The sequence below is a fragment of the Pseudoliparis swirei genome, chromosome 19, assembly GCF_029220125.1.
Source record: "Pseudoliparis swirei isolate HS2019 ecotype Mariana Trench chromosome 19, NWPU_hadal_v1, whole genome shotgun sequence".
Taxonomy (NCBI): Eukaryota; Metazoa; Chordata; class Actinopteri; order Perciformes; family Liparidae; genus Pseudoliparis; species Pseudoliparis swirei.
Genome location: NC_079406.1, coordinates 19,166,370 through 19,186,843, shown reverse-complemented (window position 1 = coordinate 19,186,843; position 20,474 = coordinate 19,166,370). Strand labels below are relative to the sequence as shown.

Here is a 20,474-nt window from a genome sequence, read left to right as displayed (position 1 = left end):
TCTTTTCAAAGCAGTACGTTGACGTTTTATTGTGAAGGTGTACTTGACGAGGATATGTAACATCCATGTGACCGCTGACTTGACTCTGGCTCGTTTGAAGAGTTAGTGACGACACTTCCCCTCTCGCCTCTCTCTCCCCGAAGTTGTTGCTCCTCGTCTCCCCCTCTCCCCTCCAGGGCGGTGTGAAGTCAACTTTTCTCTCTCCTTTTTGTCTTCTTCTCTCGTTGAAAGTAAAAACGCAACCATGTCGCCGCCGTCCCGACGGCTACAGACGAAGCCGGTGATCACCTGCCTGAAGACCTTCCTCATCTCCTACAGCCTCATATTCTGGGTGAGCTGCACGTAGCTAGTGGGGGCGCGAGCTCGAGCTCGAGGAGCAACAATGGGCTCAAAGCGGCGGCGGCGCTGCCAACGAGGCGATCCAACCCAACTCCTGCAATCACGAACGGGCCACACCTGCGCGCGCACACACGGAGTTAAATGTGTTGAGAAAACCGTGATTGAGTTTGAGTTTGAGCTTCGTCTCACTTGTTGACACAAAGAAGCCGCTTGTTGACGTCGGGGCGTTCGAGGTTAAAAACTCCGCAAATGACCTACAAACCGGAGAGTAACTTTGGTATAATACGTGAGGTTGTTAAGCGGAGGTCAGCTTTTACACTTTTTATTGTTGTTCTTTTAACAAACTTGATTAAATGTTAATAAACTACAATAAAAGTGCATTAGTCGATGGACAGAACATGTAGCGTTAGCTGATGATGTAACTTTATTTCCAACTGCATCATTACCGTGATAGAGACGTAATGATAGGAGTGACAACAAACACTAGTGGTCACTGTTTAGGCCGTCTTTATTTTCGTATTTAATCACTTGGTACATAAAATGTCATAAACAGTGGAAGAGAAAACATGCATTTGGTAGTAATTTTATTAAAAACAGGAATTTCCATTAAATAAAAGTAAAATTCAACCATTATTTAATTCATGTATGTAAAGTTGTTATTATTGTAAACTGTATTCTCTGTATATTTAATCGTATGCTTTCATGTAGGCACATTTCATAACGGTCTACTTTTATGTTAATGTGGGGTTGTTTGTAGGAAGTCTCAATGTACATTTGATCTACAGTACTGCGCACTAACTTAAGAACTATAACAGGCTCGCAATTAAATGGCATTTAATAAATAGTTGGAGCATTAGCGTCAACTTTTTCTAATAGCCCAACTATCTAAAACCCAAATATATTCAGATGTATTGTCACGTAGGACAAGGAAAACATGCAAATCTTCCTATTTGAGAAGCCAGGACAAGAGAATGTTTGGTGTTTGTACCTGGAAAATAATTTTCATCAAATAGTTTATTGTTATTTATTAACCAAACGATTAAATGAGACGATAACCGCCGGAATAGTTGCTAATGAAAGTAACTGCCGGTTGCAGCAGTAATTACATGGAGTACATATCTAAATGTAAGATGGTCTGGAGAAGAGAGAAAGAGAGCAGACACGTCTTCCCCCTCGTTCATCTTTGTACTGAGCAAACAGCGTCTCAGGCTGCGAACACAAAGTCCAGGTTAGTGCTTTTATCAAGCAATTTATGGCTCATGGCTGGTTGAGCTGATGCCTCCCCTCCGGCTAATGACTGGTGTGGGCAGTCAAAAGATGCTGAGATGATAAAACCTCCGGCTGAGGCGAGCGGGGTATCCCAGGTGTGTTTTTACTCCACTCTGGACAGGTAATTTGTAGATGCATAATCTGCTGCATCTGAATTATGTGTTTTTAAGACTGACACAAGGTCGGTTTATCAAACAGCTGATGATTGTGAACAATATTCGAGGCTACATTTCAGTCAGAGCGCCAACATCTCCCTTTAATGCTTCTCTTCACCTGCATTTGCTCCACTGAGAACCGATTTAACATTTTTTTTGACCTGTGTGATTACACCTTCATCTCTCCTCCCTCTCATTTCATTTTTTTTCAATGTTTTCATTCCCTGTTACCTTTATATTTATATTTATATTTATATTTTTTTTTTTTCCTTTGGGTTCCAATGAGCAAAAAAAAACAAAAAAAATTTATTTAAATTATTATTGTTTTCCCAGTTTAAGTGTGAGGCACTTTTGTTTGTTTTGACTAATGAAAGAACCGACACACAAACATTGAATGGGTAATTAATTAAAAAGGGGGGGGGAGAGGTATTGATTCGGGTCAAAATGACCCTAAGGCAACACAAGGGTTAAAGAAAGAAATCAATGAGGGAAATCGAGTATTTCATCCCAACATGGTTCTTATTTAGAAGTATTCCTGATATTGTACAATTCATATTTGTCAAAGAAACGACAACAAATTATCAAACTTATGTAACAGTAACTGTTTGTGCATTATTGCGTGACAAATAAGTGATCTGAATATCTCATAACTTTCTTTTGTTCGTCTTTACAAACTCTTCAAAATGTAGCTCCCACACATTACGTTTCATTTAATATCATTAATAGAAACAAATTAAATACTGTAGAAATGATCATTATAACCTGCATGTTTCTCTCTGGCTCTTTGTTGACTCCCTGCCGTCGCCTTCAGTTCACAGGAGTGATCCTGCTGGCCGTGGGCGTGTGGGGGAAGGTGAGCCTGGAGGCCTATTTCTCTCTGGCCTCTGAGGACAGCACCAATGCGCCTTATGTCCTCATCGGGACTGGAGCCATCATCGTTATTTTCGGACTGTTCGGATGCTTCGCTACATGCCGCGGCAGCCCATGGATGCTCAAACTGGTCAGTGGAGGTGCAGCCAGTTCCCTGAAATGGTCCCTATTTGATGTGACCGTGTGTAATGGTTTCATATGCATGGCTTCCTTCAGTATACCATGTTCCTGACCTTGGTGTTCCTGGCGGAGCTCGTGGCCGGTGTCTCAGGCTTTATCTTCAGACATGAGGTCAGTTAATCCTCCAAAACACTCAAGTGTTGTTGGTTTTTTTTGGTGCACATAATAGATATCATTTTTATTTTGAATTCACCAGATCAAGGCCAAGTTCGGCGTTGCCTATAAGAACGCTGTGAAGACCTACAATAGCACCGACAGCAGCAGCAGCAGCAGCATGGCAGTGGACTCCATCCAGAGCACCGTAAGTGGGCGGTTTCCCATCACACGAATGGTGTTACTCTTATCTGACTTGAAAACAAATAACTCTAGGGCATCTCAAAAGGGCAACTAAACACTGAACATGCAGCAGAGAAGTGCTGCTCCAAAACATCTACAGTCATTTCAAAAAGCTAAACAATGTTGACCCATTTTCTGTCGCTCAAAGAGATTTATTACATCACTGTAATAAGTTTGTTGCTGACTTTATTTCCTTATAGTTGTATTGCTGCGGAGTGAACAATTACACTGACTGGGGCGAAACAGGTTACTTTAAGGAGAATGGCATCCCTACCAGCTGCTGTAAGGACAGCGCCAACTGCCAACCAGAGATCCTCAAAGACATCATCAAGGCCGGGACGGAGGTGTACACGGTGGTGAGTTCAGCGCCTCGCATCACAACACCATAGGAACAATCGGGGAAAGCGGTTGGCTCAAAAACTGCCCAACTATGTTTGTAGAAAACTTTTTTTAAACTCCATAATTGTGTCTTTCTGCTGCAGGGCTGCTTCGCACGGGTGACCGATGTGATGGAGTCCAACCTGGGAATCATCGCAGGCATCTCCTTTGGGATTGCATTCTTCCAGGTACATCACAAGTTTTTTCAGATACTTGGTCTCCAAACAAATGGGACATATTATTTGTTTATTTCCACCATTGTGTCTTGTTTTTGTTGCTTTGGAAGTATTTAGGATGCAGTGACACAGGCAGAAAAGGAATCTAGTAGAGCAACATCTGGGCAGATGACTCTGTAACGTCAACCTTTTGGCTACTTCTGTCGCAATGACAAATGTTTATTTTTCTGTCTGTTAAATTAACCAATACGTAAATAAAATAATGTGAGCAGTCAGGAAACCAGGCATAAAATACATACATATATATATCTAAGCATACTGTCTAAAAGGTGAAAATGATCATAAATACGTACTAAAATCACCTGCTGCACAGCGATGTCGGTTCTAGCAGGGTTTGAGGGGGTGTTACCTTTTATAAATTGATGTGACTCCTGAAGTCTTTCATTTGTAGTTGTGTCACTTGTGTTCCCTCGTGCACACAAATAAACAAAACTGGGACCCTCTCAGTCGCTTAGTACTACGCCATTATTTAAAGTGGTGCCCTGTATTTAAAATCCCATTTTACTGCTCACTATCGAATTAATGAAGTGTCTATTATTCATTGAGGAGTGAACAAGTTGTTTTTACAGCTGTGATTTCATGACTAGGAAAGCAAACGTGGCCACAGCAACATGTTGATGATAATTAACCATTGTGTTGTGAAACAGTGCAGGAGGTCAAAGTTAAACCGGATAGTTGCTGTGCAGAATCCTACAACATTTACTACCTTCATTTTCGCTTTTAAATAATGGTTGACACAATCTAGTCTGTTATTTTTAGCCCGTCTCACCCCAATGCAGTCGCCCTATGCACAGCTGTATCTGCAACACTCTGCGGTTAAGTTATACAGTGAACTGATAGAACGCGTAGTTTGTGTTAAGATTAATTAGTTGTGTCTGTTTTGATTCATCTATATTGTGTCATATGTGTTTCCTCTCAGCTCATTGGGATATTCCTGTCCTGCTGCTTGTCTCGATACATAACCAACAACCAGTATGAGATGGTCTAACGGTGACCTTCCAAAGGTGAGATTTGTTATCGGCAAAGGTATAAAATATTGAGGAAGTGAAATGTTCTGAATTGCTGTTCCTAGCTGGGACACTAAATCATGTACAGATTGTACTCTGCACAATGGCGAACACATGGCAGTCAAAGAATACGTAAAAAGACCAAAAGTAGAAGTAACGGCTTCAAATAATATTTATTCTTACACAAAAACGCGAAGGGTTCATGAAGTGGGAGAGATTGGGACAGTTGTGGTTGTGCCAAACAAATGAAATTAAGATAACAAAGCTAGGCTTGGCGAACTACCTCTATGAAAAGAAAACGGGGAGCACCAACCAATAGTCTAATGTTTCTAGACAAACGGTACCTACACGAGTGTACACATGCACAGGGTACCCCAAGCGTACCTCCTGTCCTCAGCCTCTCACCACTAAACTGCACACCTAGCAGAGTCAGTGTAAACATTACACTAGTCAAACCCACCCCCGAACTTCTTCTTCTTCTTTTGTTTAACGGCGGTTGGCATCCATATAATTGGTGCATTACCGCCACCATCTGCTCTGGAGTATTAATCAGACAGTAGATTCTTTACCCTCAAAACAAAATAATTAAAAAATTACTAACCCTCATCCCTACATTTCAATTATACCTATAAAAAATAAATAAAACTCTTCAGGCTTCTTCCTTTTAAACGGGGCCCACTCAGCCGATTGGCCAGATTGCCTTCTGGAACCCAGGTGCAGTTGGATTGACCTGTCCCGGTGGTAATTGATGACACCTGAACGGATAAACAAGGAGGGAGGAGAGAACACGCAACACTGACATGTAACAACCTGTCTCACATACCTGTCTCACATGTTTTCGTTGTGTCTTCGCAGATCTCGGATGAGCAGCTCCTGATACAAACTGAGCTGAAAGAATCTCCTGTGATTTTATTTTTGTGTTTGTTGTTTGTTAGTTGATATTATTTTAGAAAGGGAAAAACACTCATTGCTTCCTCTTTTATTCACCAATGACAAATGAGCAGATGGGGAAGAAATGTGAAAGGAAACCCGAAGCGGTCGTTCTCTGCAGTGCAGTCTGAAAAATTCAAGATTACCTGGACATTTCGAACATCATTTGTTACTCCTGAGATTTAATTAGAGCTTTCTATTAAGCGTAGGTGTTACTTTATTTCAGTTAATTGACCAATTGTCAACATGTCCATGTATTGTGTCTTTGTAATGCAGCTGCCTTATTTTATAATTCTGCTTTAAAAAAAAGATGTTAAACGTCTCTGCAACACTACGTGAATTTCTGTGTAAGTGAAACCAAAAATAAGCCTGAGAGGTGGACGAGGAGGTCGCCAACCTGAAATCGCGTGTGTGTTTCACGGGAACGACCCGAAAGTGAGCGTCACTGACGACAACGTGGGCCAGAAGTGTTGAAAACCAGCATTCATGTGTGCCAGTTCCATTCGCCAGCCAACTTTATATCACAGTCTTCAGTGTTAAATTGTTATTCTTTTGTGGATGCATGTGAAATACTTGACCAAAAAAAATAAAGATTAAATTTAGTATCTTCAACAACGCGTGTGCTCGGTTATCTGCATGCAACTCTGGCTGTGTGTCCCACAGATGTCTGGAGGCTACATTCATTTGAACAAATGTTTTGTCCGATGAACACGACTCCAGGATACAACGTGGAGAGAGAGTTCAGATGTCTCTGGTCAGTTTGTCGAGAGTTGTTGTGATGAATTCCTCTCAAATATTCTGTACGATAAATGAAAATATGACTGTTGGAGGAAATCTAGAAATGCATTCGCTGTTTAATTCACTTAGTTATAACATTTTTGGTAATGCAAACTTTTAAAATATAGGAATCTAAATTTTAGAGCAGGATATCTCAAACCAGTCTTTCATGATGTATGCTGTAAATACACACACATTCTCCGGGTGCTATAGCTGGACTGAAATGATGCATATCTATGAGTATGAAGCCACAAAGAAAAGTTATGAAAAACTGCAGTTTTTCTATAACTTAATGGATACATATTCTCCCTAAAGCCTCAAGAAAGGATTCAAACAGAAAAATAATATTATTGAACTGACTGTTTCCAGTTTGACACAACAGGCGGGTCAATGGTGTAACTAATAACCTCAAAGATGCTCTGATACTGCAACACCCTAGCATTGTAATTAATCTAATTAAATTCACTTGTGCACTACTGACAAACATGCAGATAAACATGACCGTGTGACCCCTCCGTGCTGAGGATTAGTCACTACTTCATGTTTAACCCTTGTGTTGCCTTCGGGTCATTTTGACCCGATTCAATATTTAACCCTCCTGTCGCCTTCGGGTCAATTTGACCCGATTCAATGTTTAATGTCGGTGTTCTTTCGGGAGTCAACAAACAAACATAAAGTACCTCACACTTAAACTTGTAAAACAATATTAATTCAAATAATTTTCTGGAGATTTTAATAGCTGGGGTCATATTGACCTCAAGGGTAAAATATGTTAGTAAATATAAAGGTAACAGGAGGGTTAAACATTGAATCGGGTCATATTGACCCGAAGGCGACAGGAGGGTGAAACATTGAATCGGGTCAAATTGACCCGAAGGCAACACAAGGGTTAAGGTGGACGCAGTGGAGCATGTTCAAGCTTTAACCATCAGGTAACACCAACACCTTCCTTTGGAATAATTAAAGATTGTAAGGGGTAAATATTGTTGTGCATATATACCGTGATTGACAGGTTAAGATTGTAAAAAAAAAAAAGAAACACGTCCAACCAGCAGTGGAAGTGCTGTGTGAGAAAATATACTAAGGCCGCTGTAGAGCCAGTGATGAGATGATGTTAAAAAAAATTGTACAAATACTAAACGGCCATTTCCATTTAGTTGTACTGCAAAGCAAAGTCCGCCTGAAGGATCCCGTGCTGCCTCCCTGTGCGAACTTGACTCGGTTTTGCCTTCAGGCTGCAAACGGTCGGCAGGAGAGGTTACTGAGGGTTACGGGAGAACCTGGACCCACGTAATTGACTGGCAGCTGCAAGCTGGCGTTTGATTGGTCCTTTTTGGATCAGATGCTTTTAAGGGTCCGCCTAAATCCAAGCCGACCAATGGGCTCGGTAGAAAAACACAGGAAGGGCGTTTGTCATCCACTCAACCCGGCGCGTCGGGTATAAAGTCTGAGTTCATCCAGCAGACTGTTGAGGAAATCTTTTATTTTTCTTCCCGGCGGGTGGTGTGCAGAGCCTGAGAAGACGCCCAGAACGGTTTTCCTCCGGTTACCTCGTGGTTCAGGTCAGTCTGTGCATCCTTTTATATATACAAGGCCTCTGACGCGGATAATATCCTTTTTTTAAACAAATGTATATTTAAGCCCTCTGACGCGAATAATGTCCATACGAAAACAATTTGATATCAGGAGGTCAAGGTCGTAAAGATGCGAGTCGGATGTTGCAATGTGGCGAATTGAAGGCGATTATTCATGTAGCTTGTCGAAATGCGGTCGTGTGGGGGGGGGAGGAGGGGTCCTTCTGTAAACCCTGCGATGAGATGCACACAGCCTCGGTTTAATCGTATTTCCGCCCTCGCTGCACTGAACTGTCTGTAGCTGGTTATACATTGAGTTCCTTACGTCCATTTTGACTGTAAATGCGTCTGCAAGTATCTCAGACATCGACGTGTCGTCTTTCCTGCAGCAGTTTGGTGTTTTGCTTTTTATTGTTGCATCCTCATGTTTCCCACTTCCTCGTGCAGATCAGCCACCTCCTCAAACCCCAACAACAGCTCTGCCTAAATATCACCACCGCCGTAACTAAGCCACCCCAAAGCCTTCAAGATGATGCAGATCAGCGTCGACTCCGCCAGCAACAAGAACTCCCTCATCAACGTCATGCACCGCTTCATCGCGGCCGCCAACAACATGGACGAGACTATCATGGTGCCGAGCATGCTGCGCGACGTGCCGCTGGAGGAGCGCGCGGCCGGCGAGCTGGAGCCCAACAACAACAAGGAAAACAACCACGAGCCGCCGTGTCCCAACAAGCAGCGGGACATGTACGAGCACTACCTGCTGCTCAAGTCCATCAAGAACGACATGGAGTGGGGCATGCTGAAGAGGGAGATGAGCAGCGGCGCCAGCTTCCTGGAGATGGCGGTGAAGCAGGAGGAGCAGCAGCAGCAGGTCACCGGGGACCTCCTCCGGGACGAGAACACGGACCTGGAGAACCAGTTCCACTACCACCTCCGGGGTCTGTTCGGGGTTCTGTCCAAGCTCACAATGCAAGCCGACCACCTCACCAACAGGTACAAGAGGGAGATTGGAGGCGGAAACTTCATGAGATAGAAGTCACTATCCCCCCCACACACACACCTGGACTGCTTGACCTGCACAATGGGATGTGTTACCCTGGCCCCCTAAATTCTTTCTGATGGCGCTTAATGGTCAGTGAACTGACCAAGGCGACTTCTTTCACTCCTGAGAAGCAACGCCAACTATCCCCGACCCAAAACACACCTGAAGCCATTGACGCCTGCATGCGTTCCTCTGCCTGTCCCGGTGCACAGGGACACTTTGTGTGGCCGAGGTTTATTGAATCCGATCCCTTAGTCCACATGAAGCCCAGCACTAGTTCATGGAGATATCTGCCCGCCCCTTTTTTGTCTTTTCATTTCAAGTTTGAAGATTAATTGGTCACCAGATTGTGAATAAAAGGTTTCTGACTATAGGAGAAATTGAATGCTGGTTATTCTGTCCCTCCTTTTTTTTTTTATATATCAAATTTTAACGCTGAGCTGAAGGGCTCTAAAACCTGCAGAGGTTTTTAAATTGTTCCACTTGGTATTACTGTAGCATGGTGTACCTTGACTTTTTCTTTTGATACCCTCAAGCCCTGTCCAGTTACTCCTCATTGTCTGACTGCTTAAATGGTTCATCACGGTGTTTATGATATTATTAATTTGTCTGTCCTTGAATATTTCACATTTTATATTGAAACGGTTAAACTGAAATAAATAATTGGAAACTTTATTTTGCTTTGTTTGTCACTGCGCACAGGAAGGATGTTGAGAACTCTCGTCAGTGCTTGGAGCTGCACAGGAATGTCATGATGCATTTTGACACGTAAACTAGTGACTTGACTTGCTGTTACTTTGTAGGTCACGTTTAGCAGCTTGTATAATGTTAAAGGCTTTAAAGTGCTTTGCTGAGGATTTACCTAAAGGAGACTATTTAAAGACGTCGCAGCTCTTAACCGGACTTTAACTAAATGCATGTTGTGCCGTTGCCCTTCTGAATGCACTTGTGCTTGAAGGCAACTTTCCTGCAGGAATATCCTGCAGCTCGGTTCGTGTAGTAAAGTAAATATTTATGTGTGCAGTTCCTGCAAGTTAGCACACTTAATGCGTGTCACTTTGTTTTAATTCTTTAGAAAATGGCCACAAACCGAATTACATTTTTTTTTAAATGTAACTAGGTTTTTTACAGCTATTAAATTGTGGCTATGCTGTCAAGACACTTGTCCAGGTGTAACCAAACCCTCGGCACATCCTGTTTTGGTTTTATTGCCAGTGTTAAAATATTTTTGTTGACATTTACAGTCCTCTAATCATGTCAAATGGTGCGAACAACTGAGGCGGTTATAAAAGCTGTAAGTGCATTGGCTCATAAGTGATGAGACTGTATTTAGGTGAGTCGAACTCTGTTTAAACAGATGGCACAGAACATAAACCAAAAAACTGCAGGATTTTGTCTATTCAGAGGATATTGATCACATAAACACATGGAGCGTTAATTAAACATTAAATTGCTATACGTGTTGCTCAAACTGGCCCTCACCAGCTGCCACATCCATCACGGAGTAAAACCCTCCCCTTAGCAACAGCTCCACCACAAGCAGCCAATCCGGTGGCATTGGCTTTTTCCCCCTTTTTTTTCTCTCAAAGGCACATCGGTGATATGATTGTGGCGTGATGAAGGGTAGCCAGGAGAAAAGTCTAGGGCAGACATGTTCAAACAAACTAGTGCTCTTCTGTTCTCGCCAGAGTTTAAGAGTTGGCATGAAACGTGCTGCCTGAGCTCTTTGGTGTGAGGCCAGTTTTCTTTTTTCACTCAATGGGCCAAACAAATGGCTGCAAATCAAAATGGCTGTGCTGGTCACTGTGCCTCAGTCCACTTGGATAAAATGGGTCAAGCAAATTTGTGACAGCTGGCCAGACAATGAATGAATGTGAATAAAAACAGTTTTTTCTATACCTACTCCATTTTTAACCTTTTTTAATACGCAGCAATCAAATCTACATTAATTTCATTTACTATGGGGCCCAAACGTAAAGCAAAAGCTCGACAGTCTAGGAAATCTGCTTTATTGCCACGTGTTCGAGAAGTTGGTTACTCATCTTCGTTGAACATGAATCTACAGCCCACGGCTGGTTAGCATAAACGCTAAACACATCCGCGAGCTTTGCGTTGTCTAATGGCGGCAAAAATTCCAGCGCCTTAAAAGCTCACTAACCAACACATTGTAATCTTGTTTGTTAAATTCATACAAAAAAAACATCAGCCCAGGACGTTTCTGCTTCCGGATGAGAAATAGTTCAGCACGCAATCCGCTTCGATTTCATTATTTTTGTGCATAAAATAGAAATGTAAATGAATGAGCCTCAGAGGTTACGTCAGAGCCGGAGGCAGCTGTGTCGGCCTTGTTTCTAGTCTCTACGCTATGCTAATATAGGCTAACGTAAGCTAAGCTAATTGGCTTCCGGCTTGATCTTTTATTTCACCGACAGACATGAGAATAGTATCAATCTTCAATTTATTCTTATCCGAATATTCCTTTGACACTATCAAGTGTTTTAAGAACATTTTTAAAGCTACTTATATATGACACTTAAATGCTTGTTTTTTTTGTTCGATATTTGTTGCATCAAATGAGTGATATCTCCTCGAATATATGCTTTGAAATAGTATTTTCCACTGCACGCTCCAACCAAACCGATTTCAAAGAGCTTGAACCATGACATTGATATTCTGCATGCACACGTCTCCCGAGACACGCTAATATCTTGAGAAACCTGAGAGCAAATCGCTGCAACCGATCAGGACATTGCAGATTGGAAGTGGCCTCAGAGTTGAGGGTACATTGTGCTGTTTCATCAGCGTGCACAGCCGCTATTAATAAAACGGTTTCAAAGGCCATTCATTCTAAATTGAGACGTTATATTGAATGAATTACAACCTCAACATAAAGTTTTGATGTGTGATATTTTTGGCAGTTATAGGTTCAGTTCAAGGGCACCGACACATCTTGGGGACCTGGGACACATTTGGTGTTGAAAGGGGGCTCCGAGTGGTTGGCCCACCTGCCTGGCAGCACCAGGCCGTGTGACCACAGACTTGGCAGACTCCGGTCTTCATCTCCGCAGCCCTGTCTGTGGCCCAACAGCTGTGAAGCGCCTCCCAAACAGAGATACCGCTTCAGACAACCTGACGGAGCAGAGAGCATTACCGGGTCAAGTTAACATGACGCAGGTAACTAAGGGTCAGCAACGTGACTTGAAATAAGAGTTTGTACCTTTTTAGCAGTGCTCTTATAGCACCAATATACCTGGCAGCCACACCTGAACCCTGGTAGCCTTATTGTGCACTCACCTGCAATAAAAGCGCTGCTCCCTGAGTCAACACCGGAGTGCATTCACTGTGTTGTTTGCTTTAATCCCCAGAGACATGTCGGTAGACCTTTGAGTTAACTGGTGAATTAAGCAAAAGAGACAAATATGTGACTGTTTGCTTGAAATTGAATATATTTGGATTCAACAAATAACACATTTGCTGAATTTGAATTACTGGCAGCAGTGGAAGTAGTATAAAGTTGCATTACAAAAACTCCATTACTAGCATCCTGCATTCAACATTTAAACCAAATACAAAGATGTTCGCTGTAAAAGGTAGTTTAGTTTAGAAAGGCAACACTGTAAGCAGCATTTTATTGTTTTAGCTGGTTGTAAGTGCAGCTAATCTTTAACATCACATGTTTACCAGCTGATTATACACTCGACACGTAGTCATTATAAACACTACATCATTCACTTCAGAATCACCACCACTATTAACAACCTCACTCATAAACATATCTGTGGTCAAATATGCAAAACCTTTGACCGTATCTTGTGGAGTTTGCTCTGTGGCTGTTGGATACGGTTGAGAGCTCCGGTATAAACTAATGTGTGAGACCTTGAGTTTTTTATAATGTGCATGTATTCTCAAAATAAAAAATTACGTTTTTTAACGTCGAAAGATCTTTCACTCTAACATACAGTCAAGTAAATTCTGTCAAAGATTACGTGAGTTCCATTCTTCCCGGTGAACTGGAAGTTGCCCTCCAGCAGGTGTTTGGGCTCCAGGTGACGGTTGTTTGTGACTGAAACAGGTTTGTTGTTGTGTGACATCGTTGGATTCATTGGTCTCATGTGAAAGGCGGTGAAGCCTCCATTATCGTGAGGTCTCAGATGGACAATGCGCTGCCTTGTTGTGCTGCAGAAATAATGCCAACCAGAACGCTCACTCATTTCATTCACATTTCTGTGTGTTCGACATCTCACTTGCAGCACAAGAGCAGAACACATCCGTGAAGAAAGCTCAGTCTCTCCTCCGGCTTCACCTGATGAGATAGAATAAGAACGTGATACTCTGAAAAGAATATAGTGGAAAGTATGTACAATATAACGAGAAACGGATCAACCACGTACAAGGAAGTGAAAAAGCCACCTCTCCAATGCTTGGTTTGTCCCTTCTGGGCTACTGTAGAAACATGACCGCTCCCTCTGTAGATATAAACAGCTCATTCTAAGTTTGCAAAATCACAATGCTTCTTGTTTTCAGGGGATTATACATTAATAAAAACATAGCTCTGAATATTATATTCCATTTCTGCCATTAAATCCCACACACACGACAACACACTGTTCCTTTATTCTAACACACAACTATATCAGTGAATAGCTGCTACTTGTACATCTAAGTAGCCTACAGTCATAGTGGAATTATTAGAAATGGGCCCCTGCATGTCACAGACGTGTAAAAGGCCCAACTTTTCTCCAGACTGAAAGACACAGACAACGTCTTGTATCTTTTCATTGTCGTCTCTCAGGTCATTTTGCAGTCATTTAAAAAAGAAGAACATCTGCATGATGACTACTTTAAATACAAGTATTACATTGTGGTACTTTTTCTTCAGTAAAGGGTCTGAATACTTCTCCCACCACTATTCTTACAGGTCAACTGATGTTCTCTATAGCCAGAATGTTATCAGTAACTACATTATTATTGTGTTCTTGGATCAAGGCCTCTGTATCTCTATCAAACTTTGATTATTGACCAAAAGATTGCAGATTAAGTCTCTCTGTCAGGTCTCTCAGCTTCAGATCATCCTCAGCTCTGTTGTCTCATCAGCAAAACACAGATGTAAAGCCAGGAACAACATGTTTTCTTTTAGGCAGAGGCTGAACCACAACATAGAGGCACCGCCCTCCTTGCCCCTTCCCCCTTCCTCTATCCTCCATCTTCCCTCTTCCTCGTCTTTGTGATAAGACCTGGCCTCGACTGATAGTTCTGTATCCTCTGGTTCTGGGAAAAGAAGCCCTCAGAGTGTTGTTTGGGTTACAAAGGGCTTCCTTGCTGGTGGAACTTGGTCCTCTGACATTGGAGGAGAAAATACTGAATTCCCCCAAAGCTCATTAAAGCCAATTAGTTTCCCCCCCCCCCCCCCCAGAAGAAAACCCATCTGGCCCACGCCATTACACTTGCAAACCCCAGAGAACACGACACTCTGCCATCGCTGGTGATCACCAGGATCAGTATGCGCCGGCTCCGTGCAGAACCTACAGGGGCGGGATGCATGAGGTTATGCAAAAGTGGAGTGGGTGTGAAGTCCAGCTGGAGCGGCTTACAGCCTGACACAGAGCGAACAATCCCCTCAGCCCGGCCCTGTCTGCTGCTAATATAGGTCAATGCAACCTTGCACAATGTACACACACACAGAGAGTCCGGAGCTTTGTATGCTTTTTTTCTTTGTGTGTATATTTTTCCAAAGATGATCTCTGGGAGCCGTTGGCAGAAGTCGTTAAAATGTTTTGTGTGGAAAAACGTCTTCTGAAAAGTATTACGTTAGCTGTCAGATGATTGAATGAGTGGATATTTAATCCTAAATGTACCGAAGTAGAAGTAAAAAGGAGAATATAATCTCAAACTACTTTCCACCAGTGGCCCTCTTATCTCTACAGGGATGGCACTCTGTTTACTCGGGTCCTGATTATCAGTTAGGTGAAAACCATCCGGGTCATCCCTCCCACTGAAGTCCTCCGGCTCTGCAGCACAAACAGGTGCCATCTCTGGTTTGTCGCTGCATTTAATCCAATCTTCAAGACAAGAGGCGAGACAATGGCTGTGTGTGAGTGCGTTCGATAACAATGCGGCCCTCTGTTGTCAGTGGAGATTGGAAATTCACAGAGATCACCGGGTTCAAGTTTCCAAGTGTTCCAGTGTTTTGTTTTCTAGCTAGAAGGTTATCTTTCAATGAGAGGATTTTGGGGTTCTCGAGGTCTTTAGTTATAGAAATCAACATGAAGCCACATTTTAAGTGAGACAAAGACCAGAGACGTGTCCTCCCTCTGAAGTGAAGAGTTTCTCCATTTTAACCAGAATTCCTGTCTAGGCAAGTTTTGAAAGTGGGCCGGCCGCATGCAGGCAACACCTACTCTTCAACTCCAACTGACGATCTGACGGCTTTGTGTTAAATGTCAACAACAATTTCACCGCTGATGTCAGCAAATACATTTCTGACATTTCAACTGACACTTCAAACTTTTCCTCAGTTTAAACTCATGAAGGTGCTTTGAGTTAAACGACTCACCTCTGCATAAACTGCTCTCAGCTGCTCAGTGTCTCTGTGCTTAAATACACACGGGCAATCAACTTCCTGTAGCTCTGTAAATGGAAATTGAACGTGCCTTCAGCACTTCTGATTTCAACTATCGATACTGACGCCTGAACTTAAACTTAACACATTATTCCAAGTGCAAACAATTCACATTTCAAGACATTTTAACAATAACCTTTTTGCACAATGTTCTGTGGGAGCAACCCCGCCTCTCCCCTCATTTAATCTTTTGGTTTACATAGGAATACAAAGTTCAAGTGCAAAGTTTATATTTGAGTTTTTTTAGACACATGCAGGTTTGCTGCTCTTCATTGTGTGCGCGGTTATCGACAAACTGGCGCTTCAAATTCCTACAGAACATGAATCTAACATGCTTTTCAACATTTAGCTCTCACATTCAAAATGAAATTACTCTTTAAAATCTTTTTTTCTGATCTTCAACTAATAATTCAACTGTAATGTAATTACTTCAACATAAACTGAAACTCCCATATATTGTTCATACAATATTTATCATGCAACTGACAATTCAACGGCTTTCAATGCTTGCTTTCAGTCTGCTTTCATCTCTTACACTTCAATTGATATTCTAACTGACCTCTCAGCTCCTCTCAGTGCTTCAACTTCACATCATACATTGATTAGTCCAACAGATTTGAATCCTTTTATGATATCTGCACTTGCACGTTATAATGCGGACCTCATCTAGTTTGATTAACCTTCATGTGGCTATAAAGTGGAAATTATTTCAATCAGATTTCATGACTGTCTGGGTGGCTGTGTGTCTCAGGCCTGCAGGCTTGCTGCAATGTTTGGACAATTACCAAAACTAACTCAGATGTCTGGACGAGGTCAAGCTTCTTGCAGCATTGTTATTTTCTGCCCCTGGGTTATATTTAGAGCTGAGAGGGTGAAACAATTAAGTCAGAGATAGCAACAGATCAAACACCATTAGATCTCTTGAAATCAACGCGAACCGAGGACATGTAACGTCCCATGAGAGCGCTATTTCAAAGCAGTGCTTCCATAATGTATCAATGTGTTGTGGAGCGACATTCAACACTTAACTGGCTGTGGAGCGAGAGAACACATTCATCTCCTGATATTAACAAAAGAGTCCTGTGTCGTCTCACGGGATGAAAGCTAGTTTGATCTGTCTCAGGCACTAAAACATTCCTCAAACGTCCCAATGACAACTCAGACAGTTTACAACGTTTATTCTGGTATATGTTTAAGATTCAGGTCGGCGAGCGGTAATGAGGACTGAGAGAAAAGGAAAGTATCTGGGCTGAGCTTTAGATGCAAGCTAAGTGACCAGGACTCCCCCCTGCTCTGTGAGGGCTGTTATGTAACTGTTGCACCAGATGCACTCAGTGAACCTGAAGTCCAGGCGGAACTCATTATCATAACAAACAATATACAGACAGGTACATAATAACCATTGACAACCTGAAAAGGCGTGTGAAGCATGATGGCGTGTGTTGCTCGGGCTGGATTTTCATTGAAAGTTTGGTAAAAAAAAGAAACCAAATAGGCCTATGGTGTATTATAACATATGGTGAGTTTAAGTTAAAGAATACATGCAATATATAAGGACCACCCATCTCCCTCACACATACACATACACAGGTTGTATATATTATGCTGTTGTACAAAACGTTGCTATGCCTCATAATCCTTTTGTCTCCAAGGCTGGCCTCCCATTCCTCTTTCCATGTCAGTCTGTCAGTAGGTCTTGTGGAGACTTGCCCTCGTTTTCCTCCAATCAGATGCTACTACGTCACAACAGGTAGCCAATGAGCGCGGAGGTCTGGCGGGGGCTTGGTGAAAGGGGGCGGCCCGTGAGTTCATCCTCCATGTATGACATAATGAGGCTTGATTTACGGAAAAGTCAAGCTTTCCCAAAGACTCCTAAAATTTACAGGCACATAATCCCATCACTTGGAATAGTTTGAACAATCTGGATAAAGTTTTACACAAAAAATAGAAAAACATCAGAAGTTGGAAGTTTGAGGTGCAAACATTTTTAATTTTAAAATCCTCATTACGAGTAGGTCATGAAAAATACTTAAATCAGATAAAAATCTACATGAAACAGGCTCAAAACCGTCAGCAGCCACATGCGATCACGGCTATGAGAAACAGCCGGTAGCAGCAGAGACTGAACTCTAGTAACCTCATGGAGGCTGTAGTTTTCACTGAGGGTTGGACCATCTGCACCATGGGGCCTGTAAGGGGAAACGACTGGTATGTCACATCCCAGTACAATAACACACCTCTCTATCACACACACACACACACACACACACACACACACACACACACACACACACACACACACACACACACACACACACACACACACACACACACACACACACACACACACACACACACACACACACACACACACACACACAAACACAGGCCCATATGCTCCTGGGCAAATCTTGTATCCCAGTCTATTATGGTGGCTCAGATATTAGTGGTGGCATTAGGAGAAATATGCTTCTTTTTTAAAATGCATTCCTTAATTTTGTCCATGTCTTAAGATAGAAACTTAAAGTTCAACTTCAAAATAGAAGGTAAATACAAGGTAAAAGGGATAAGTGTGATCTGATGGCACCGTTATGTCATTTTTAAGCATTCATTTTGCTTATGTTTGTGTCATTTTTGTAAATGTCATGAGCTAAAGTTATGTAATATGTTATTGTAATGGTTAAACATATTACATTTTGTCAATTAACATCAAATGGTTATGTGGTTATTAACTTGTTGTGTGTTAAGTTTCAGACCAGCTGTCCTGCAGGCTGAACAGAGTCACTCGTCTCTCACGATGCCCTCTCCTGCATGAGGCTCCATTGTGTCTCGAACAACAACAGTGACAAGCTTCATTTTAAAAACACTCTCCAAACTAAAAAAAAGGTGGGAGAATGGAAGAAACCTCCGGAAGAGCAACTGAGGAGGGACAGTGTGTACAGAAAGACCAACGTAACAAAATTACAATACAGACAATCTCGAGGACAAAGTGGTACACAGAATGTGAACGCGCTGTATCTGATAAAGATAGATGCAGGAGGACGTCAAGCGGCTTCCAGGTCGTCTCCACTCTGCGAGAGCCTGACTGAACCCGTGTAACCCGGAAAGAGGACACGCTACACACATGAAATCTCAAGCACACCCTTAATGCAAATGAGATTCAAACAAACACACAGAGGGAGACAAGAGGAGAGGCTCAATCTCTCCGAGGACGGAGATTCAGATTCGACATGTGAATGAAGGGAGAACGAGAGGTCGCAGGGAACCAAGGAAACAGTGGGATTGAGGAGCACTGGCTTTCAGAAGGATAACATTATTTTTGTCTGCAGGACTACCGAGTTTCTATTATACATTGAGATTGACACCGCCAGCCAGATGAGTAGAGAATAAGCAGCTTGTTGAAGGGTCTCAACAGAATCACATTGACTTCCATAAGAATATTGTTCCAGAGGAAGGGTGTGTGATAGGAAATGGCCCTTTGGCCTGCTGACTTCATTTCTTTTTACTCATGGGACAGACAGGAGGTCTGTATTAGAACAGCAGTCACCAGAAGCCCCTCAAATTCGGATCTAACACAGACCGGAAGTCAATGAACGGTAGCTAAAACTGGAGCGTTCTGCTCATTCCAGCTGCAGAGTTATGAACCATTTGAAGACGTGTGGTACTTGCAAGCAGCAGGCCCAACAAAAAAACGACACAATAATCCAATCTGGATTATTGTGTCAACGGCCTGAGTTAGGATGTCTGCATCAGCGATGGATAAAGATACCATATTTCAGCTTTTTATTGCATTCGTGAAAGAATTTCAGAATTTGACTGTGCTGATGAAAAATTGAATCGAAATTAACCCCAAGATTCGTAACTGTCAATCTTTTGGATATTCCACATGGTTGTCTAGTGTTACTGTTACTTCTCCATTGTCAAACTGGGCCGATTACCCGCGTCTCAGTTTTATTTGAGTGTGGAAGCAAGACATTACTTGACTTTTGACTTTTCACAGCAGAGGGCCGAGAACAGAGCCCTGGGGTACTAATGTTCTATTATGAAAGGAAACACAACGTGGTCTTTCAGAAAGGGGAGATATGAACCACACAGGAGCTCACAGTGGCTTGAAGCTGAGTTATGTGTTATTTTCAGAAAACAATAGAACATGAGGTGAAATAATTTTTTAAGTAAAGTCCCTACGAACTGATGTATTTGAGCTTAATAATAATAATAATAATACATTTATTTTATAAGGCGCCTTTCAAGGCACTCAAGGTCGCCGTACAACACATTAAAACATTGATTGACACAATTAAAGAAGCAGAACAGTTAAAAAGCAGAACAGCCTGCAGCAGAGCAACCATCACGGGGAACAAGTTAGGCATAGGCCTGCCTAAAAAGGTGAGTTTTGAGGTGAGTTTTGAATAAAATGATTGAGTCAATGTTCCCTGTTCCAGAGGCGAGGGGCAGAGCGGCTGAAGGCTCTTGACCCCATGGTGGACAGACGAGCTGGGGGGACAGTCAGGTTGATGGAGGAGGCAGACCTGAGAGACCGGGTGGGAATGTTGATTTGGAGGAGGTGAGACAGATGTGGAGGGGCGAGGTTGTGGATGACCTTGAATGCATGGAGGAGGATCTTAAAGTCAACGCGGTGTTTGATGATCAGATACAGTTCGAGAAAGAGCTAGCAAACTGCTCCTTTCACTTATATTAATAAGAGTCACTGTCACTGGTTCCCTCTAGTGGATTACATTAAGTCAGACAACCCTGTATG

At 42.4% G+C, this 20,474-nt stretch overlaps 2 protein-coding genes and 1 long non-coding RNA gene across 3 annotated transcripts; 2 read left to right on the top strand and 1 right to left on the bottom strand.

Moving 5' to 3' along the window:
- The first annotated feature begins 123 nt into the window (after positions 1-123).
- tspan7 (tetraspanin 7) lies at positions 124-6,315 on the top strand. The gene is made up of 8 exons (XM_056440037.1): positions 124-331; positions 2,575-2,763; positions 2,850-2,924; positions 3,010-3,114; positions 3,350-3,505; positions 3,632-3,715; positions 4,683-4,767; positions 5,626-6,315. The coding sequence occupies exons 1-7, from the start codon at positions 245-247 to the stop codon at positions 4,749-4,751; spliced, it is 765 nt and encodes a 254-aa protein (XP_056296012.1). The 5' UTR covers positions 124-244; the 3' UTR covers positions 4,752-4,767; positions 5,626-6,315.
- A 1,614-nt stretch (positions 6,316-7,929) lies between these two features.
- Positions 7,930-9,771, top strand: mid1ip1l (MID1 interacting protein 1, like). Its single transcript, XM_056440007.1, has 2 exons — positions 7,930-8,039; positions 8,499-9,771. Exon 2 carries the CDS (start codon positions 8,581-8,583, stop codon positions 9,085-9,087), a length of 507 nt encoding a protein of 168 aa, XP_056295982.1. The 5' UTR covers positions 7,930-8,039; positions 8,499-8,580; the 3' UTR covers positions 9,088-9,771.
- On the bottom strand, positions 9,382-13,636 carry LOC130210022 (uncharacterized). Its single transcript, XR_008834757.1, has 2 exons — positions 12,391-13,636; positions 9,382-12,225 (listed from the first exon to the last, which is right to left on the bottom strand). It is a non-coding gene; the product is annotated as an uncharacterized LOC130210022 (long non-coding RNA).
- Between the last annotated feature and the right edge of the window lie 6,838 nt (positions 13,637-20,474).

What these genes read in the sequence shown, in the direction of transcription:
- tspan7 (XM_056440037.1), top strand. Translation starts at nt 245, where the DNA reads ATGTCGCCGCCGTCCCGACGGCTACAGACGAAGCCGGTGATCACCTGC. An exon ending in CCTACAGCCTCATATTCTGG is followed by an intron (nt 332 to 2,574) that starts GTGAGCTGCACG and finishes CGTCGCCTTCAG; the next exon opens with TTCACAGGAGTGATCCTGCT. An exon ending in GGACGGAGGTGTACACGGTG is followed by an intron (nt 3,506 to 3,631) that starts GTGAGTTCAGCG and finishes TTTCTGCTGCAG; the next exon opens with GGCTGCTTCGCACGGGTGAC.
- mid1ip1l (XM_056440007.1), top strand. Translation starts at nt 8,581, where the DNA reads ATGATGCAGATCAGCGTCGACTCCGCCAGCAACAAGAACTCCCTCATC.